Raw genomic sequence first — 19226 nt, 5'->3', positions numbered from 1 at the left:
CTTGTGGAATTGGCCTGACCACCATTGCTTACTGAGAGAGGCAATGTTTTTCTAACTGAACATCTCCTTTTATTCCCCTTATACGTATATCAGACAAGGAGGTTGAGGTGGGGATCAGTGGATTTTTGACTGCTGGCAGATTTGAACACACACACACACACACACACACACACACACACACACACACACACACACACACACACACACACACACACACACACACACACTTTGACCTCAGGACTTTCTTGTATCTCTTCTGTATGTCTTCTTTCATCTCCTGTCCATCACAAAATGATCTGATCTCATCTGTGTACAAATGTAAGAAACAAGTAAATCTTGCAATGGGTGTTCATTGAGGCAGAATGAAATCCATGTGCAGGCAACCCCTATGACACAGGGGGTTGCGTTCCTAGGAGACGGTCCGTATTGTGATTTTCTGTAACGCGAAGCCATGTCATCTATGCATGTGTCAAGAAATGCGAGTTGAAAAATTAAATTTTATGTTTATTTACTTCTTTCACATAAATTTTCGAAGATCAAATTTCCATTCCATATCCCAGATTTTTTTGCTAGTGATTTGTGATTTCAATAAGGGCAAATTTCCATTACCCAAACTGCCATAAAGCAGGAGTTGCCTGTATATAAAAATAAATGTTTTTTATTGTTGCAAGCCTTTCTTTTTACTAATTTTTCTCACTTCATCCTTTAATTTTATTTTACAGCTTTGGCTTCACTAATAAAACTGGGAATAAAAACCACTTGCCAATAGGAGTATATGGCAATGGGTTTAAATCAGGCTCCATGAGGCTGGGGAAGGATGCTATGGTCTTCACCAAGAATGGCGGAGCTTTAAGTGTGGGCCTCTTATCGCAGACGTACCTGGAGCAGATTAATGCACAAGCTATAATCGTCCCCATTGTGCCTTTCAACCAACAGAATAATATCCTTTTGCATAATGGAATTTATGTTTGAATTATTTTATTTTGGTAGGCTTCTTTGAATAGCAAATTCCACAGAGTTTCTCTATGTAAAGCAAGTTTTTACATTACTTTTAACTATGTTCTCTATTTTTTTGCAGCATAGTATTGTATTTACAGTTCCTTTATAATGCACAATTCATCCAAAATGTTTAAGTACCTTTACATCTTGATTGTTGCAGTCTTTAGTAAATAAAACTGGTTTCTGAAATATTCTATGCAGTTATTATAAAAGCAAAAGGATTATTCCCTGTGAAAATGTGAATCGCAGTTTTGAAAATGGTCAGTGAATTCTTGAGAGTTAGATGACATTGTTGGTTTTCTTATAGTGAAGAGCTGCAGTGGGCCTCAATTTCACGTCATATGCCAGTGATAATAAATCTGATTTGGATAGTAATTGGAGATAGTGAGCCAAAGGATGAAGATAGATGGGTAAACAGGAAAAACAGAGGGACAGGTGCAGGGAGATGGGATTGTGCAAACGGGACATTGAAGGAAAGTAAAGTATTGAGTAGAACATGGCCACAATGTATTTCTATCTTTTTTTTCCAAATTGAGTAGAGGTAGTTATTGGCTGACTTTTTAGTTTTTCCAAAGTGCTTTAATGTTTTTGTGCCATATTTGGCCACTGTAATATTCTCTTGCATAAGAAGGCTCTGGCATTAGCGTACTTCCTGCTTGTGTCCAAATCTATACCTGGGGTAATGTTAATGAGATTACCTTGAAAAAAAAATTAGATATAACACAACAGTTTAAAACTTAGAAATAACTGGTCTTCTTTGAGTTCCACATAAATAGGAAAATCTTAAGCATGTGAGTCTGTTCCACTACCCTATGATTGAGCCAAAATCCTGATTTCACACTCAGTCAAGTGTGGCTGTGCAGGCAGCCTCTAAATGTGGGGCCTCCTCATGTATGAATGTAACTACAAGGAAATGGCCAAACAGAATATTAGAACACTTAAGTTTTTGGAAAAAAATTAAAAAGTTGGGGGTCGAATTCTCTGAAATCCAGAAGGTTAATTGTGATTTGATTGGAATTTTCCAAAAATTGAGAAGAATTAGTAAGGTAAATAAAGAGAAACTGCCTAGAAGTTCATCTAGGCCATTTTCTGTGTGTGAAATATGCTTGCAAACTCTCAAAAGTTGTTTCTAAAAGCTCTTGAAAAAATTGTGCAATGTGTTTGTGTCAGTTCCAAGGCAGTGTTAACAAGTTCCCTGGTTTAACACCACATTGTTTCAGAGAGATTGGGGATTAGGGGTTAAATTTTTCTTGTTTGTAGTACTGACGCTAGGAAGTAGTCTTTACAAGCTATTGGAGGAAATTGGCAAAAAATTCGTAGTTGCCACAATGATGGAAGAAGGAGGAAGATATGGTGAAGTCCTCCCATGAGGTTAGAGAAAATTACAGAACAAATTTAAAGAACAAAGTGGACTGGGGATAGCTTCCTTGTGCAAGGGACTCTCATGGCAGGAATTTACCAGCAGAGTGTCGGTAAGGCACAAGTGTCCTCTATGAATACCTGCATAGTTTGAGGGCCCAACAACTAAATGCCACTTCCAGTGTGTGAATGCAAAAGACACATTTATCAAATAGAAGATTCCCCACTTTGTCAGGAAAGCTACGCTTGATTTCTACAACGCAGCAGGAAACACAAAATATCATAATGTGGCTTATCTCAGCAGATGCAGTCTGCAAAGATCCTGAGCAAGGTTTCTAAGATGGAGGGTGACTCTGACTTTAATATTTGGTGCAATGGAGGCATGTGTGTTTAGTTGCTACATTGTGTTTGGAATATCAGCAGCACTTATAATTGAGAAAGTTTAGGGTTTGAAGCAGAAATTGCTGAAGGAAAACACTATTAATGTTATTTTTCTGATGTACATCATTCTATCTCAAAACTATAATTTTGCTATATTGTTGATTTACATGAAGAAAAATTGAACCAAATTTTACAAGCCCAGGCCAGCTGTCTAGAGTCTTTGTCCATGGTCTCTCCATGGCCATTCTTACCACCAGATCCAGATATGGAGGGCCTATCTTGTTGACCTCAAGTGCTATGGCCTCCAGTGGCATTGCTGCACTAGCAACAATGGCGCACTGAAGAAGTCCTGCCCTAAATTCTCCTTGAAAGCTTTGACAGCAAGGTCCACATTTTGATAGTTGTGAAAGCTGTGAGGACATCTTAATAAGTTTTAATTGTCTTTGAAATTCAGCTCCCTCTTTGCTTTATTCCTGCAGCCCTACTATCCTCATCCAAATCCATAGGCTAGCAGATACTGCACCAGATCTAACTTGGTGCAGGATCCAAGAATTGACTCCCTCTACCCCCACCTCCATCCACCCTCTCCACCAGTGTAAATACTGGGGAATCCCAGCAAAATAAAGCTCTGCAGTTGGACTCCACAGAAAGCCAAATCTGTCATTAAGTTCAGGCCTCTCATATTTGACAACACATCTGCAGAAGTCCCCAACTTGCTTGTATTTATGCAAGTAACTGCTAAGTCATCTGTTCCAGCAGATTTAGGCCACAAATTTCAGGAGCTGAAGAAGTTGATTCACTGTTGTGCAGAATTTAAATGTAAAAAGTTTTTAAAAAAGTTGTATTATACAATGGGTTACTGAATTATGAAATAAGTTATCAGGTAAAGTCATTGAAGTAGCATTATGAATGGATTCTTATGAATGCTTCTTAACCTTCTAAAGTACAGAACCTCATAGTTACTGAAGATTCAGTGCCAAGTCTGGAGGCTATTTTAAAATATTCAGTTTTCAAATCACAAGAGGAACTGCTGGCAGAATTTGATACAATTGTTGGCAAGAAAGGAACCCGGATTATTATTTGGAATGTCAGAAGGTAGGTGGAGAATCTTATTCACCTGAGGAGCAAAGTTTAAATAGTTTATTACAGTACTGTAAGACCATCTTGTGAGTTAACTTGCAGTTCCCCAATACCTCATTTCCTGTCTGACCTCCCTCTTCCCTGCAGTCATCCACTCTCTTCCCCCCTCCCATACCCTCTTCCCGTCCTTTGATCCTGTTCATACTCCCAACCTAATTCTGAGCTCTTTGTGCTTTACCTTGTCTCTTTCTGAATCCTCCTCTCCCTCTGCCCTGCCAAATTCCCAGTGAGCCAATTATGGAGGGATGCTGGTTAATTGTTCTCCTTCTAGTAACTCTTTTCCCTCATTGTGAACTACATCTGTAACTCAACCCTGCACCTCTTCCTGCTCTGCCTTTGTTTTCATTCCCTCTCATATTTACTCATGTTACATCGTTGAAGTGATGTCCAATGATGTCACAGAGCAGGATCATTTGCAGAAGATGTTGCAACGTCAAGCAATTTCAAGGGTAAAGTTGCTCTGACTTGCTTGCAGGGTGCTAGGAAGATTCATACGTACATCATTCTATGAGTAACCAGTACTCTTGAAATGAAGTAGACTGCCAGCATTCAGACTTCAGGATGAAATGTAAACATTCTGTATTTTAAGGAGATGACAAAGATATTGAAGAGCGTAGGGCAATGCATGTTGTCTACATAGACTTTAGTAAAGCATTCAACAAGCATCCTCATAGTAGGCTGGTCCAGATGATTAGGTCACATGGGATACATGGTGAGTTGGTAAGCTGGATACAAAATTGACTTGGTCATAGAAGACAGAGGGTAATGGTGGAGGATTGTTTTTCTGATTGAGGTCTGTGACCAGTGGTATTCCGTAAGGATCAGTTCTGGGACCTCTGTTGTTTGTAATATTTATTAATGATTTGCATGAAAATGTAAATGGTCTGATTAATAGGTTTACAGATGACAAACAAATTGGCAGAGTTGTAGATAGCGAGGAAGGTTGTTAAAGAATACAACAGGATATAGATTAGTTGGAAATTTGGGCAAAGAAGCGGCAGGTGAAGGTTAATCTGGACAAGTGAGAGGTGGTGCATTAGGGAGATCAAATGTGAGAGGAAAGTATGCAGTAAATGACAGGACCCTTAGTAGCATTGGTGCACAGAGGGATCTTTGGGTGCAAGTACATAGCTGCCTGAAAGTGGCAAAACAAGTAGATAGAGTGGTAAAGAAGAACGGCATCTGCCCCCACAATCTCTGCCGGCAGTGCGTTCCATGCACCCACCACTCTCTGTGTGGAAAAAAAACTTACCTTCCTCCAATCACCTTAAAATTATGCCCCCTTGTGTTAGCCATTTGCACCCTGGGAAAAAGTCTCTGACTATTCATTTGATCTATGCTTCATCATCTTGTACATCTCTCTCGTCACCTCTCATCCTCCTCCTCTCCAAAGAGAAAAGCCCTTGCTCACTCAACCTATCCTCGTAAGACATGCTGTCCAATCCAGGCAGCATCCTGGTAAATCTCCTCTGCACCCTCTCTAAAGCTTCCACATCCTTCCTATAATGAGGCAACCAGAACTGAACACAATGTTCCAAGTGTGGTCTAACCAGAGTTCTTTAGAGCTGCAACATTACCTGGCGGCTCTTGAACTCAATACCCCAACTAATGAAGGCCAAAACACCAACTCTATTGACCTGCGCGGCAACTTTGAGGGATCTATGGACATGGACCCCAAGATCCCTCTGTTCCACCACACTGCTAAGAGTCCTGCCATTAACCTTGTATTCTGCCTTCAAATTTGATCTTCCAAAGTGTATCACTTCACACTTTTCTGGGTTGAACTCCATCTGTACTTCTTTAAGATAAGATAACATAGGATACCTTTATTAGTCACATGTACATCGAAACACACAGTGAAATTCATCTTTTTGCATAGTGTTCTGGGGGCAGCCCTGTCTGCATTCTATCAATGTCCTGTTGTAACCTACAGCAACCTTCTACACTATCTACAACGCCACCAACCTTTGTGTCATCAGCAAACTTACTAACCCACCCTTCCACATCCTCATCCAAGTCATTTATAAAAATCACAAAGAACAGGAGTCCCAGAACACATCCCTGTGGAATACCACTGGTCCCCGACCTCCATGCAGAATACGCTCCATCTACCACCACCCTCTGTTTTCTATGAGCGAGCCAATTCTGAATCCACACAGCCAAGTTTCCCTGGATCCCATGCCTCCTGACTTTCTGAATGAGCCTTCCATGATGAATCTTATCAAATGCCTTACTAAAATCCATGTACACCACATCCATTGCTCTACCTTCATCAATGTGCTTTGTCACATCCTCAAAGAATTCAGTCAGGTTTGTGAGGCACGACCTGCTCCTCACAAAGCCATGCTGACTGTCCTTAATCAGCCTATGCTTCTCCAAATGCCCATAAATCCTGTCTCTAAGAATCTTCTCCAGTAATTTGCCCACCACTGAAGTAAGACTCACTGGTCTGTATTTCCCGGGGTTATCCCTACTCCCTTTCTTAAACTAAGGAACCACATTTGCCACCCTCCAATCATCTGGCACATCATGTTGCAGCTGTATAAAATCTTGGTTACACCACATTTGGAGTATTGTGTGCAGTTCTGGTTACACACGATAAGAAAGATGTGGAGGCTTTGGAGAGGATGCAGAAGAGGTTCACCATGATGTTGCCTGGATTGGAGTGTATTAGGTTGAACAAACTTAGATTGTTTTCTTAGAGAGTCAAAGGCTGATAGAATTATGAGAGGCATAGATAGGGTAGATAGTCAAGAGTCATTTACCCTTGGAATGTCAAATACTGTAGGACATAGTTTTAAGATGAGAGGAAAAGTTTAAAGGAGATCAGCAAGGCAAGTATTTTACACAGTGTGGAAGTAGATAGGATAGTGATGTTTAGCAGGCATTTAGATAGACACATGAACAGGCAGGGAATAGAGAGATATGGACCACGTGCAGGCCGATGAAATTAATTATTTTAGCATCATGGTTGGTGCAGACATGGTGTGCCGAAGGACCTGTTGCTGTGCTATATTGTTCTATATTCTGTGTCTGATGGCATTTTGTGAGACATTGGATGATGCCTTATCCAAAACATCAGACTATATTTCTACAAAAAGTCACCACCTTGGGTCAGAAGGAGGGGTAGGAGAAAACTCTGCTATAAGTGAATATTTTCATTTTGTCATGAGATTCCAAATTCGCAATTTAACATTGGTAAGTTTATAGAAGTTGAGAATCAATGTAACCCTGATCTCCTCAAAGAGAGCAGATTAGGCATTAGATTGTGTGTGAAAGTCTCCATCTCAGTGATGACAGTCTTGGAACAACTGAGCCTGCAAATATTGCTCAGCAGAAAATTCCAGGTACGAGATGATGTCTTCAAATATTCTGTGGGAGTAGGCACTTTGCATACAAAAGAGCTGATCATTGACTTCAGGAGGGGTGGGGGTGGGGGTGCACATGCACTTGTCTACATCAATGGTGCTGAGGTCGACAGGGTTGAGAACTTCAAGTTCCTATGAGTGAATATCACCAATATCCTGTCCTGGTCCAATCACATAGACGCCATGGTCAAGAAAGCTCACTAGCGCCTCTACTTTCTCAGGAGGCTAAAGGAATTTGGCATGTCCCCCTTGACACTCACCAACTTTTATCAATGCACCACAGAAAGCATCCTATCTGGATGCATCACAACTTGTTATGGCAACTGCTCTGCCTGGAACCACAAGAAACTGCAGAGAGTTGGGGACACAGCTCAGCACATCACGGAAACCAGCCTCCCCTCCCTGGACTCTCTGGTCTATACTTCACACTGCCTCGGTAAAGCAGCCAGCATAATCAAAGACCTCACCCATCCCGGACATTCTCCTCCTCTCTCTCATCGGGCAGGAAGATACAAAAGCCTGAAAACACATACCACTGGGCTCAAGGACAGCTTCTATCCCATTGTTATAAGACTATTGAACAGTTCACTAGTATGATAAGGTGGGCTGTTGACCTCACAACAATCCACTTCATTATGACCTTGCACCTTATTGTCTACCTGCACTGCACTTTCTCAGTAGCTGTGACACTTTATTCTGCATTCTGTATTTTACCTTGTACTACCTCAATGCACTGTGTAATGAATTGATCTGTATGAACGGTATGCAAGACAAGTTTTTCACTGTACCTCGGTACAAATGACAATAAACCAATTCCAATTCTATTGACATATTTTTGCATCCTGCTTCCAAGTCCTGAAGAACCAGTCCTTCTCATCCTGACACCTCCCAGAATGGATTGCTGCTAGTGGTGTCACCATTGAGGCATTCATTGAATAAGAATTTCAACAGTTAAAGTGCTGGAGAAAAATGTCATTGTTCATGTAAGCAAATTAGAAGGTGTTTGTGCAGGTGACTGAGTCTCACCAAGACAGCATAATGTCCCTTTTATGTAACAGTAATAGCAACAAAGTAACATGGTGTACTCCAAGTTACAATGTGATAGTTCAGAGACTGCACATTGCATATGAAGTTCTAGTTTATGCCAGCAAGGCTCGAAATGGATATTGCACAAATTGCACACATATCTGATAATGGGAAAAAATATGTATGCTAACTTGAATGGCACATCAAAGTACCCAGCCCAATTTCCTGACCGCTGCTGTTTCACTTGGAAATGTAACGGTTTTATGCAAAATTTGCAAGTAAGAAAGAAGTGCAAACTAATCCAATTTCTAAGCCCTCATGTTATAAGTGTGTTTTTGCATTTTTTTTATATCTCTCAAGTCCCATACAGATTTTTTAAAAGGGTAAGGGAAAATATTTCTTGAGCAAATTGCATTTTTTTGGTATTCTTATATTTCTCAGTCTTGATCTCTTTCTACGGATGCTACCTGACTTTTGAATGTTTCCAGCATTTGATGTTATTTATTTATATTATCGCGTATCATTAAAGATCTTCTGTTGATCTGGAGGGGCCATTTCTGAAAGATGCATTTTCACAATCCTGCTGGATTAGTTCTTGATTTCTCCAGAATTTCTTCTTAATTATAAATGGTTTTTGCATTTTTCAGAAACAAGGATGGAAAACCTGAGCTGGATTTTGAAACAGATCAGTATGACATCCGGATCCCAGACATCAATTGTGAGGAGAACGCAGGAAAGAAGAAAAACTATAAACGGCCAGAGAGGCTGGATCAGCATGTTCCTGAAAGTGACTACTCTTTAAGGGTCAGTACCTAAATTGTGTGTGCAATTTTTTTGTTATTTCAGGCTTATTTCAAAAAGAATAGAAATGAGTGGTGGATAGGCCTTCACATTAGGATTGGCAATTCTTATTTGCCATATTCATGGAAATTTGATCATGCAGTATATAACTGCATAACATTTTATGACATGGCATTCGGTAATATGATTTCACATGATATTTAATCACATGAAATTTGATTAAGTGACATTTGTCCACTATTTGGAAATACTTTAGTTGAATGTCTCAGTATCACCTATTCCAAAACAAAATAACTTTTTGTTTTATAGGGAGCAGTTAAAACTTTAAATCAAGGAAAGATCACAAAAGAAAGATTTAAGGAATAATATTGTTTGAATAAAAACTGCTTCTGTACTGTTTTTACAGTTTTCAGCAGAACAGGCAAACGTTTCTGTATGAAATCTGCATCATCATAACCCGTCACCTTGATTACCTTCCAGAATTTTTACAGCCCAAGAGAAAACTTTTCTCATTGCTGAATATGCTGTTAAAGTATGCCCCTGCATTATGTTGTAAATAACCTAGAGAACTGACCTTATCCCAATTTTTGTAAATCGAACACTTGACAAGAATTGACAACACTTTTTTTTGTTTCTTCTACATTTGTGTATTTAGTTATATTTTCCCATGAATTCGTAAGAGCGAATTTCCGTTACCTGAACTGCTGTAACATGAGGATACATTGTATTTCTTTTGTTAGTGTAGCATGCATGCATTTCTGTGGCAAGTGTGCCATATGCAGGTTTGGGTTTCTTGATTTAGAGTCATACAGCACAGAAACAGTCTCTACGGCCCACCAAATCCTTGATGACCTTTTTGCCCATCTACACTCATCCCATTTGCCACATTAGGACTGTATCTTTTAATACCATGACTATTTAAGTATCTGTCTGAATACCTCTAAAATGTAGTAATTGCATCTGATTCCACCATCTCCTGGCAGCACAATCCAGATATCAACTACTTGCCTCAGATTTCCTTTCTCTCACCTTAAACCTGTGTCCTCTTGTTTTTGATACCGCTACCATGGCAAAAAGATTTTGACTATCCTATCTGTGCTTCTCATAATCTTAAAAACTTCTATTAGGTCACCCTTTGGCCTCCTGAAAATCTGTGTGATAATTTCCATAAGACTTCAGGTGAGGGGGGAGGGCTGGGTGCAGTGGGAAAAAGTCAGAAATTCTTCTCCATTTGTTTGATGGCGGTCTGACCGGAGATATTTACTTGTTTGTACTGAACTCTATTTTAGAATCTAGTTTAGTAAAACAATTATACAGGTGCTCTTCCTGGTTTAAGAACCATGATTGCATTGACTAGTTTGTTGTTTCAAGAAATCATGAAGGTCATTCTGAAAGGTGAAGACTGCAAGATGACAAACTAATTACTATGTTTCTTTATCTTCTGATAGGCATATTGTGGTATTTTATATTTGAAACCTCGAATGCAGATCATATTGCGCAAGAAGAAAATCAAAGCACAGCTTATCACAAAGAGTTTGGCCCACATTGAATATGATGTTTATAGACCTAATTTCATTGTATCCTTTTTTTGGGTTTACATTAATAAGCATCACTCTTGTTTTGTCTTTATGATAACAATCTACAGTTGCTATTTTTATTAAAGTTGCACGGTTTTCAGACTCTTGCATTAAATGGAAGAAATAGTTAATGTTGTTTCCTCTCCTCAAAACTAACTTTGTAATCATTAGAGATCACTGTTTTAACTAGAAGGGTTTGAAACACTTTTGAGGCTTTTGTTATTGTTCCAACAAAGTGTTGTAAAAGTCCAATGAATTTTGGCATGTTGTAAAAACTAACATAATCTGTCATGATGTAATTTATTTGAACTTCTCTCAGAGAATAATGGTGGAAATCAGAAATGAGCATTATAATGGAACAGTTTATTAGGAAGTTGCAGACCAATATTGTATTTAATTAGCTAGCTGCTGGATTTCAATTTTAGGTTTATAATGTAATACCTTTTATGAACCTATCCCATGAAAAAATACGATAAAATAGAACATTGAAAAGTACAGCTTGGGAACAGGCCCTTTGCCTCATGATGTTTGTGCCGAATACAATGCCAAATTAAACTAAGGCTCTTTTGCCTGCACGTTATCCATATCCCTCCATTCACTGTGTATTTATGTGCCTATCTAAACGTCACCATTGTATCTGCTTCCACCACTACCCCTGGCAGCCCATTCCAGACACCTACCACTCTCTGTGTAAACAAAAAAACTTGCCCTGCACATCTCCTTTAAACATGCCCCTTCTCACATTTAAATGCATGTCCTTTAGTATTTGACATTTCTTCCCTGGGGAAAAAAAAGATTCTGATTGTCTGCCCTATCTATAGCTTCTCATAATTTAATAAACTTCTGTCAGCTCTCCCCTCAGCCTCCGAAGTGCCAGAGAAAACAACAGAAGTTTGTCCATGCAAACAACATCCACTGTGCTACCTCAATCCTGCACAATCCTGCAAGTCTTGTAGTCTTCCCAAGTCCCCTAAGTCTGTTGATCCTTTCTCCCCACCCCACATCACCATCAATCTTTCAAATTAACATTTGAAGTTGCAGTAATTTCTACAGGTATTGCTACTGTATAGTTTAGTGTTGGAAAATAGGGTGAGGTGTTTAGAATTAGAGTTGTAACTTGATGTTGCAGTTAGTCCTGTGATGTTGTGTTTAGTGATTAGGTTTAGAAAGGTTTTTCAATTATGACTACTGTTGTTGACAATGTTATTACTAGTTAATAATTCTGTTCTAGGAAGTTTTTCACTTTCTGTATGGAAACGGAGATAACTTTTCTAATTCTCTGGTTCCTTTGCTGAAGAGCAAAAGAGAGGAAATAACATGGAATTTTAAACTGATCAGTCGTCTACATAGTATGGAGGCACAAAGGTACATGGAGAAGTCAATTTGCAGCGAGCAGTAATTACAATAACTCCTCCACCTCCGCACATTTTGTGAGGTACACTGATACTTGCCTGATACCTTTCACTTACTCTTTTGATGCCTTTTTATTCTCTTCTGGCAGACTTGATTTTAACATGGAAATGATAACTGGAATCTAGGATACCACATCTACTCTTTAATCTTCATCCTTACTGTAAAGGGCCCAAATTTCATTTTCCAAGTGAAGCAGTAATTATACTCCTTCCAATTTAGTACAAGGAATATGCTGCTCAAAATGTGGTTTTCTTTATATTGGAAAAACCAAATGCAGATTGGTTGACCACTTGGTGGAACATCTTCATCCAGTCTGAAAACACGATCTTGACCTTAATTCTACATCCCACTCTGACTGACCTCATTGTCTTTGGCCTCTCTCTTTGTTCCAATGAACCTCAACATTTATTTGAGAACCAAATCTTGCTATTGAACTCATTATATCTGAAAGTTCAACAATTTCAGAAGGTGAACAACTATAGCTTTTGCATTTCACATTTCTCATTTCACAGTTATTATTCTCTTGACTGGTTATTTTAGATAATCAGTCATTTTGTCCTACTTCACACCTTCTCCGGGTCTACCTTATTTTGTTTGCTCATCATTTTATTACCCTCTTTCACCCTGCACTATCATCCTTTTTGTTATTTAATCTCTCTTGCCCTTCACCCCAACACAGGTCCTTTTGTATTTTCTTGTATTTGCATCTTAAAACATGTGTTATCTCTTACTTTTCTTGGTTTTGATGGTAAGTTATTGACCTATTTCTGTTTCCACAGATGTCTTCACGTATTGCCAGCATTTTAAGTTCAACTATAACTGAAATTTTCAATTGGAAAATTTATTTCCAATACTCTTGAGATAAAGGTCAATATTCCCTGAACCTTTTTTTGCAGCCCTCCACTAATTTTTAGTAATTTCTGTTCTTGGATTTCTAAATCAAGTTGTTCCTAACTTCTTGTCGTTTGGAAAATAATTTGGTCTATTTATTCTTGGTGTAAAATGGATGCATTCACACATTAAACTCTTCTTGCCATAATTTCTTTCACTCAATCGTTCTGTGATCCATTGCAAAGTTTTTGATCCCATCTTTGCTTTTTACTCTATCACTTAAATTTTGTCAGCTGGCTTAGGTATGCTGTCTGTGTCATACAGAAAAAAAGCAACAAGCTTAGGTTACGGCACATGACCCAAAGCAATGCCACAATTCACAATCTGCCAATTAAAGTGTGTCCAGTATCCCTATTCTATGTCTTACCTTCTATCTATTGGCAAATAACAAGGGGAATAGGATTGCTGTTTGGGGAGCTGGCATGAATGTGTTGGGCTGCATGATCTCCTGTATCATAATGAGTGAGTTAAGTTGAATGCTATAGGTATGTGGCACCTACAGTTACTTTCTCAAGCTCACAGTTTATCCCATGCCTAGTTTGTTGTTTACCTTAATGATTTTGATTAGAATAAACGTGTAAAAATAACCTTTGGTTTTAACTGTAAGAACAAGGAACATTATGGAATAATGATGTACAACAAAAATCGCCTTATCAAATCCTATGAGAAAGTTGGATGCCAGATAAAGGTAAGGAAATAATATTTACATATTTTGGAATATTCTTATTTCTTGGCTCCTGAAATTAAATTTTAAATTTATTTAACCAGTTTAATCTGTTCTTTGCCGGAATACTTTACAGTGGAATGAAAACAGAAAATGCTGAAAATATACGGCAGGTCAGGTAGTACTTGTTGAGACACATTGTTAACGTTTCAGTTGGCTGACCTTTCATCAGAACTAGGAACAGTTAGAAATGAAAGAGTTTTTAAGTTGCAGAAAAGGGAGAAGGGTGGAGTGAGTAAGGGGAATGTTTGTGATAGGAATGGAGAGACCAAAAGAGATCGAGTGACAGAAATGTTGTTGTTGTTGGCTAGGAAAGGATGGTGAAGCCTTTTTAGTGACACCTAATCTGTTTGGAGGAAATGTAAACTGAAGAACAAGTGAGAGAAAAATATTGCACGAACTGTGAGATACAAAGTGTGGTAGTTGCTGGAAATCTGAGAGAAAAGAAAGTGCTGGAAAAACAAACAGGTCAGGCAGTATCTGTGGTGAGACGAAAATTGGTTGATTTCCCTTTCATCAGAATTGGCTGGTTCTGATATAAACTGGAAAGGCTGGCTATGTGAAATTCTTGAATTCATTATTGTATTAGATAAGAACATATACACATAAGAAATAGGAGCAGGAGTAGGGCTAATTGGCCCTTCGAGCCTGCTCTGCCATTCATTGAGATCATGGCTGATCTGGCTGTAGACTCTGCTCCACCTACCTGCCGTTTCCCCATAACCTTTAATTCCCCTACTGTGCAAAAATTTATCTAACTATGTCTTAAATATAGTTAATGAGCTAGCCTCTACTGTTTCCTTGGGCAGACAATTCCACAGATTCAAGACTCTCTGGGAAATGCAGTTCCTCCTCATCTCCATCCCAAATCTATTCCCCTGAATCTTGAGGCTATGTCCTATAGTTCTAGTCTCACCTACCAGTGGAAACAACTTTCCTGCCTCTACCTTATCTATCCCTTTCATAATTGTATATGTTTCTATAAGATCCACTCTCGTTCTTCTGTATTCCAGTGAATATAGTTCCAGGTGACTCAATCTCTCCTCATAGGCTAACCCCTCATCTCCGGAATCAACCTGAGGTAGCGTCTACTGCTTCCCTGGGCAGAGAATTCCACAGATTCACTACTCTCTGGGAAAAGCAGTTCCTCCTCATCTCAGCCTGCATGCTTTCAAATCTATTTCTTTAAAGAAAAGTGCAAAAAAGAATTAATGGTTTCAAAGATGTCATGAAATTATATCCTACAGAAAACAATGTGTTTAGTGGGGTTGCAAAGGTCAAGGGATATCTAACTTTTTAAACCCTGATTTAGAATCATAATTTTCTGGAGCATTAAATTTTGTTACAATTGCACAGTATTCCCTTGTAATAAACAATTTGAATTTAAAAGTTAGTTTGTCTTTTGGAGTGAGTAGTGCATGTGAAATAAATAAATGTGCATTAAATAACGGACTAATCATTTTGATTGTCTTTTTGCTCCAGTCAACCACCAGAGGATGTGGAATTGGTGTAATTGGAATTATTGAGTGCAATTTTCTCAAACCAGCGCATAATAAGCAAGATTTTGAATATACCAAAGAATACAGGTAAGTCCAGAAAGACACAATGCATGAATACCTCAAATGAATGAGTAAAAGAGCCATAGGCTTTGATAATATGAACTGAAGAACAGACACTTAACTCAGGAGATTAAATTCTTGCCTGAAGCACACTTCTGGAAACAAGCAGTAATCTGCTGTACACGTTTAAAATCTGAAACCAGATCCCCTAGTACATCAGCATTTAATTAATACTTTGCCTTTCTGTTTTTCCTGTACAAGTGGATAACTTCACAGTTATACTGCATCTGCCACGTATTAACCCACTTGCTCAACTTGTTAAAGTCCCCTTGAAGCTTATTTGCATCCTCCTTTCAGCTCACAATCCCACCCAATTCAATGCCAAATCATTGATTTATATTGACAAATATCTGGAGCCTGTGCAGTGTTCTCTGCAGTATTTCCCCTGCCCAGTCACCTCCTGACACTCAGAAAAAAAATTATTCGCACTCTCTGTTTACAGCCTTGTCAACCAATTTGCATTTCATATAAGCATGTTCCTCTCAATCCCACATACGTAAATTTTGCATCCTAGCCTCTTATGTGGGACTTTGTCAAAAGACTGAAAGTGTTGATACATCATGTCCACTGGTTCTTCCTTATCTATTTTACCAGTTACATCCTCAAAGAACAGGTATGTCAAATATGATTTCTATTTCATAAATCCAGGTTGATACCATTGTTTTTTTTATTTCCTGCATCATATTATCACATCCTTTATAATATTTTCCCTATCACTGATGTGAGGGTAACCTGTCACTAGTGCTCTAGTTTCTCTTCCCATCATTTTTTTTAAATAGTGATAGTGCATTTGCCACCCTCCAATCAGCTGGAATTATTCCCTAAACTAAAGAAGTTTGGAAGATGACAATCAATGTATCCACTTTTTCCATGACTAACTCTTTTGGTACTCAGGGAAGCAAATTATAAGACCTTGGGGATGTATTTGCTTTCAGTCCCATTAATTTCTGCAGAACTATTTTTAAACTTATACTAATTTCCTTTAATTCCTTCTTTTTATTACATTCTTGGTTCTTCACCTTTTCTTTGAAGTTATTTGTGCCCTCTACTGTGAAGACAACAACAACATATTTCATCAATTGCTCTACCATTTCTTTGTTTCCCATCATAAATTCTCCCATTTCTGATTATAAGAGACCTACAATTGTCTTCACAGATATTCTTTTTACATACTTGAAGAAGATTATATTTTCCTGACAAGTTTACTCTGACATTCTATTTTCACTGAATTCTAAACTGTTTCCAATCTTTGGGCTTGCTACTTTTTCTGGCAACTTTACATAAGTCCTCTTTGGACCTAATACTGTCCTTAATTTCTTTTGATAGTGATTGTTGTGTTGCTTTTCCTTTTGTATTTTTGCACCAGAAAGGAATGAATATCTGTTGCAGTTCCTGCATTTGTTCCTTAAATGTTAGCCATTGGCTGTCCACCACCACGCCTTTCTGTGAAGCTTCCAATTGATCAAAGTCAACTCACTCCTCAGACTTTTGCAGTTTCCTTTGTGTAGATTTAGTTTTGGATTGAATTACTTAATTTTCCATCTTAATGAACAACCTTTCACATTATGGTTACTCTTCCCGAAAGGATCCTGCACAACAATATTAGTAACTAACCCCTTATTACACAGTATTCAATCCAGGTTGGGTTTGTGCTTAGTTGGCTCCTTAACACACTGGTCTAAAAGACATCCCATACAAGCTCTAGGAATTCATCCTCCAAAATACTATGGCAATCTGTGTATGTAAATTTACCCACAATTATTGTATTATCCTTGTTACATGCATTTCTAATTTCCTGCTTGATGCCATTCCCTATATTACCACTATTTGGCCTATAGACAACTCCTACCCTTGTTTCCTGCTGCAACACTCCAAATTTTGCATAATTCCAGGAATTCAGATTACTGAAAATGGAACTGCACACTTGATAATAAACCAATTTTATTTGTAACTGTTACTGATAAAAATAAAAATTGGAATTCTGCTGAACTGACACTTAGCTGACCTATTTAGGAGGATAAGAGGCAGAAGGGAATGGTGATCAGATGTTTTACTGACTGGAAAGCAGAATGGTTCTTCAGGAGTTGTTATTAAGATCTGTTCTTGTTTTTCTTTTTGCATTAAATGATCTGGACCAGTGCATATGTAGTACAATTTCAAAGTTTATAGACAGTACAAAACATGCTAGTGTGGTGAACAGCATGGCGGTAGAAAATTTTAGAAGGACATTGAAAGACTGATAAAATGAACACACATGTGGTTGTTGCAGTTTTTAGTAATTAAATGTGAAATTGTGAATGATGCACTTCGGGGGAAACAACATGGAGCTATTGTACTATGGTACTATTTTGAGATGTTTAGAAAAATTTGTTGGGCCACTGCAAGGATGATTTAGAGACCCTGAAGACTTTCCTGTCATGGGATGGGGATGGTTGTGCAATAGGATTGTACCCCCAGACTGGAAACAAGGTATTTGTGTCCAAACACCTTCAAATTGCCAAACAGCGGTTAGGTATTGATTGCAGGCTGAATTGCAGTGATGCTGGCCTCTGTGAATTCTAAGATTCTCCTGTCGTTGTTGTCTTGATTGTTCCTTGCGGCACGGTGGAATACAAGAGGTGACTAGGTCACAGGTAGCAAGAAGTAAGGCACTGCCCATTAACCACCCAGATAAGTTATTGACAATTTGACAATTCCTGGTATCAGAAGACCTTTTCACTGTTTCCAAATGTTTCTGATCATGATACTTATTAAAGATGCTCAAAGCTGCTGTAAAAAAAAATAAACAAACACTTACCTAAACTTATAAATGGAGCCACCCTGGATGCACAAACTAAAAATGGCATAAGGCTTGAGACCCAGATATGTTGTGTTTCCAGATCCTCAGCTCTGGAACACACAAGATTTAATAGTGAGTCCAGGGCAGAGTGAGAGATCGGATAGGCAAGTATCTCATCTGTGGTATATTTTAGACTTCTGCCTGGAAGTGCACAAGCTCAATAGTCTGGGACACACTGCCAAATGCACTGTATCTAACTGCTTTATTCCTCTCTGGACCTACAAGCTTGCTATCAAAACTTTCTGCTTTTTATTTCAGTTTTCTGCATGTGTAATTTCTTCATTTTTGATTATTGCTTTTGCTTTACTCTGGAGAAGTGTAAACTATGATTAAGGCTTTTAAAACAATAAAGCATTTGAATATTTAAACTAGATAGTGTAGCGGTTGCTACCGCGGAATAAAACAAGACTCTACTCGGAGGATTGCCAAACAGAACTGGTTTATTTTCCCGCCTTGCGCGGGCCCTTTAAGGGAGAATGCTCCCGCCCAAAACAACTGGCAATGACGTAAGTCCTACGTCATCCGGACTTTCCCGCGCGCGGGTTCTCCCCGTCGCTCAGAAAGACGAGGCCTGCCGCCATCTTGGGCCTCGTCGCTCCGACGCCGTGCGACCCGACTGCTGAGCCGGTTCGCCCGACTAGACGGTGAGTCGCCACAATAGGCCTATTTGAGTTAGATAGGATATGAAAGCCAGTAAGCTAATAACTAGCTTGGGATGTTGGAAATATTTTTACGTAGAATCATCAACATTTAAGACTTTGCACCCTAATGCAAATATTCAAAGGAAACTGGAAAAGATTCCTGACTGTGGTTGACATCATGGCATTCTAAAGTAAGATTGAACAAACGTGGATGTCTATACCCATTGTGGTCTTGTGCAGTTTGTTTGATCACTTTCCAGTGAAAGATTGTTTCTCCCAAATAGATTTTATATTGTCTCAGGTGACTGTGAAGTTGGTTGGAAGTAGGCACAAATACAGGGAGACTGGAAGTCTTTGTGATCTTGAGGCTGGAAGCTCAGTTTACTTAGGTAGGATGTGGGGTTGTAAGTAGTTTCAAATGAAGAATGACCACTTGAATGCTGCCACA

General features: G+C 38.8%; 1 protein-coding gene across 1 annotated transcript in view; it reads left to right on the top strand.

Moving 5' to 3' along the window:
• Window positions 1-19226, top strand: part of LOC127573932 (MORC family CW-type zinc finger protein 3-like) — a 101746-nt gene that overhangs the window by 22657 nt on the left and 59863 nt on the right. The window contains exons 4-9 of the mRNA XM_052022542.1: window positions 723-941; window positions 3688-3834; window positions 8921-9077; window positions 10523-10651; window positions 13524-13643; window positions 15162-15265. Coding sequence (XP_051878502.1) covers window positions 723-941; window positions 3688-3834; window positions 8921-9077; window positions 10523-10651; window positions 13524-13643; window positions 15162-15265 — 876 coding nt within the window. The remainder of the gene's footprint in view (window positions 1-722; window positions 942-3687; window positions 3835-8920; window positions 9078-10522; window positions 10652-13523; window positions 13644-15161; window positions 15266-19226) is intronic.

The sequence above is a fragment of the Pristis pectinata genome, chromosome 8 (genome assembly GCF_009764475.1).
Source record: "Pristis pectinata isolate sPriPec2 chromosome 8, sPriPec2.1.pri, whole genome shotgun sequence".
NCBI lineage: Eukaryota > Metazoa > Chordata > Chondrichthyes > Rhinopristiformes > Pristidae > Pristis > Pristis pectinata.
The sequence above is the reverse complement of the archived record's forward strand: the minus strand, read 5'-3'. Positions and strand labels throughout refer to the sequence as shown.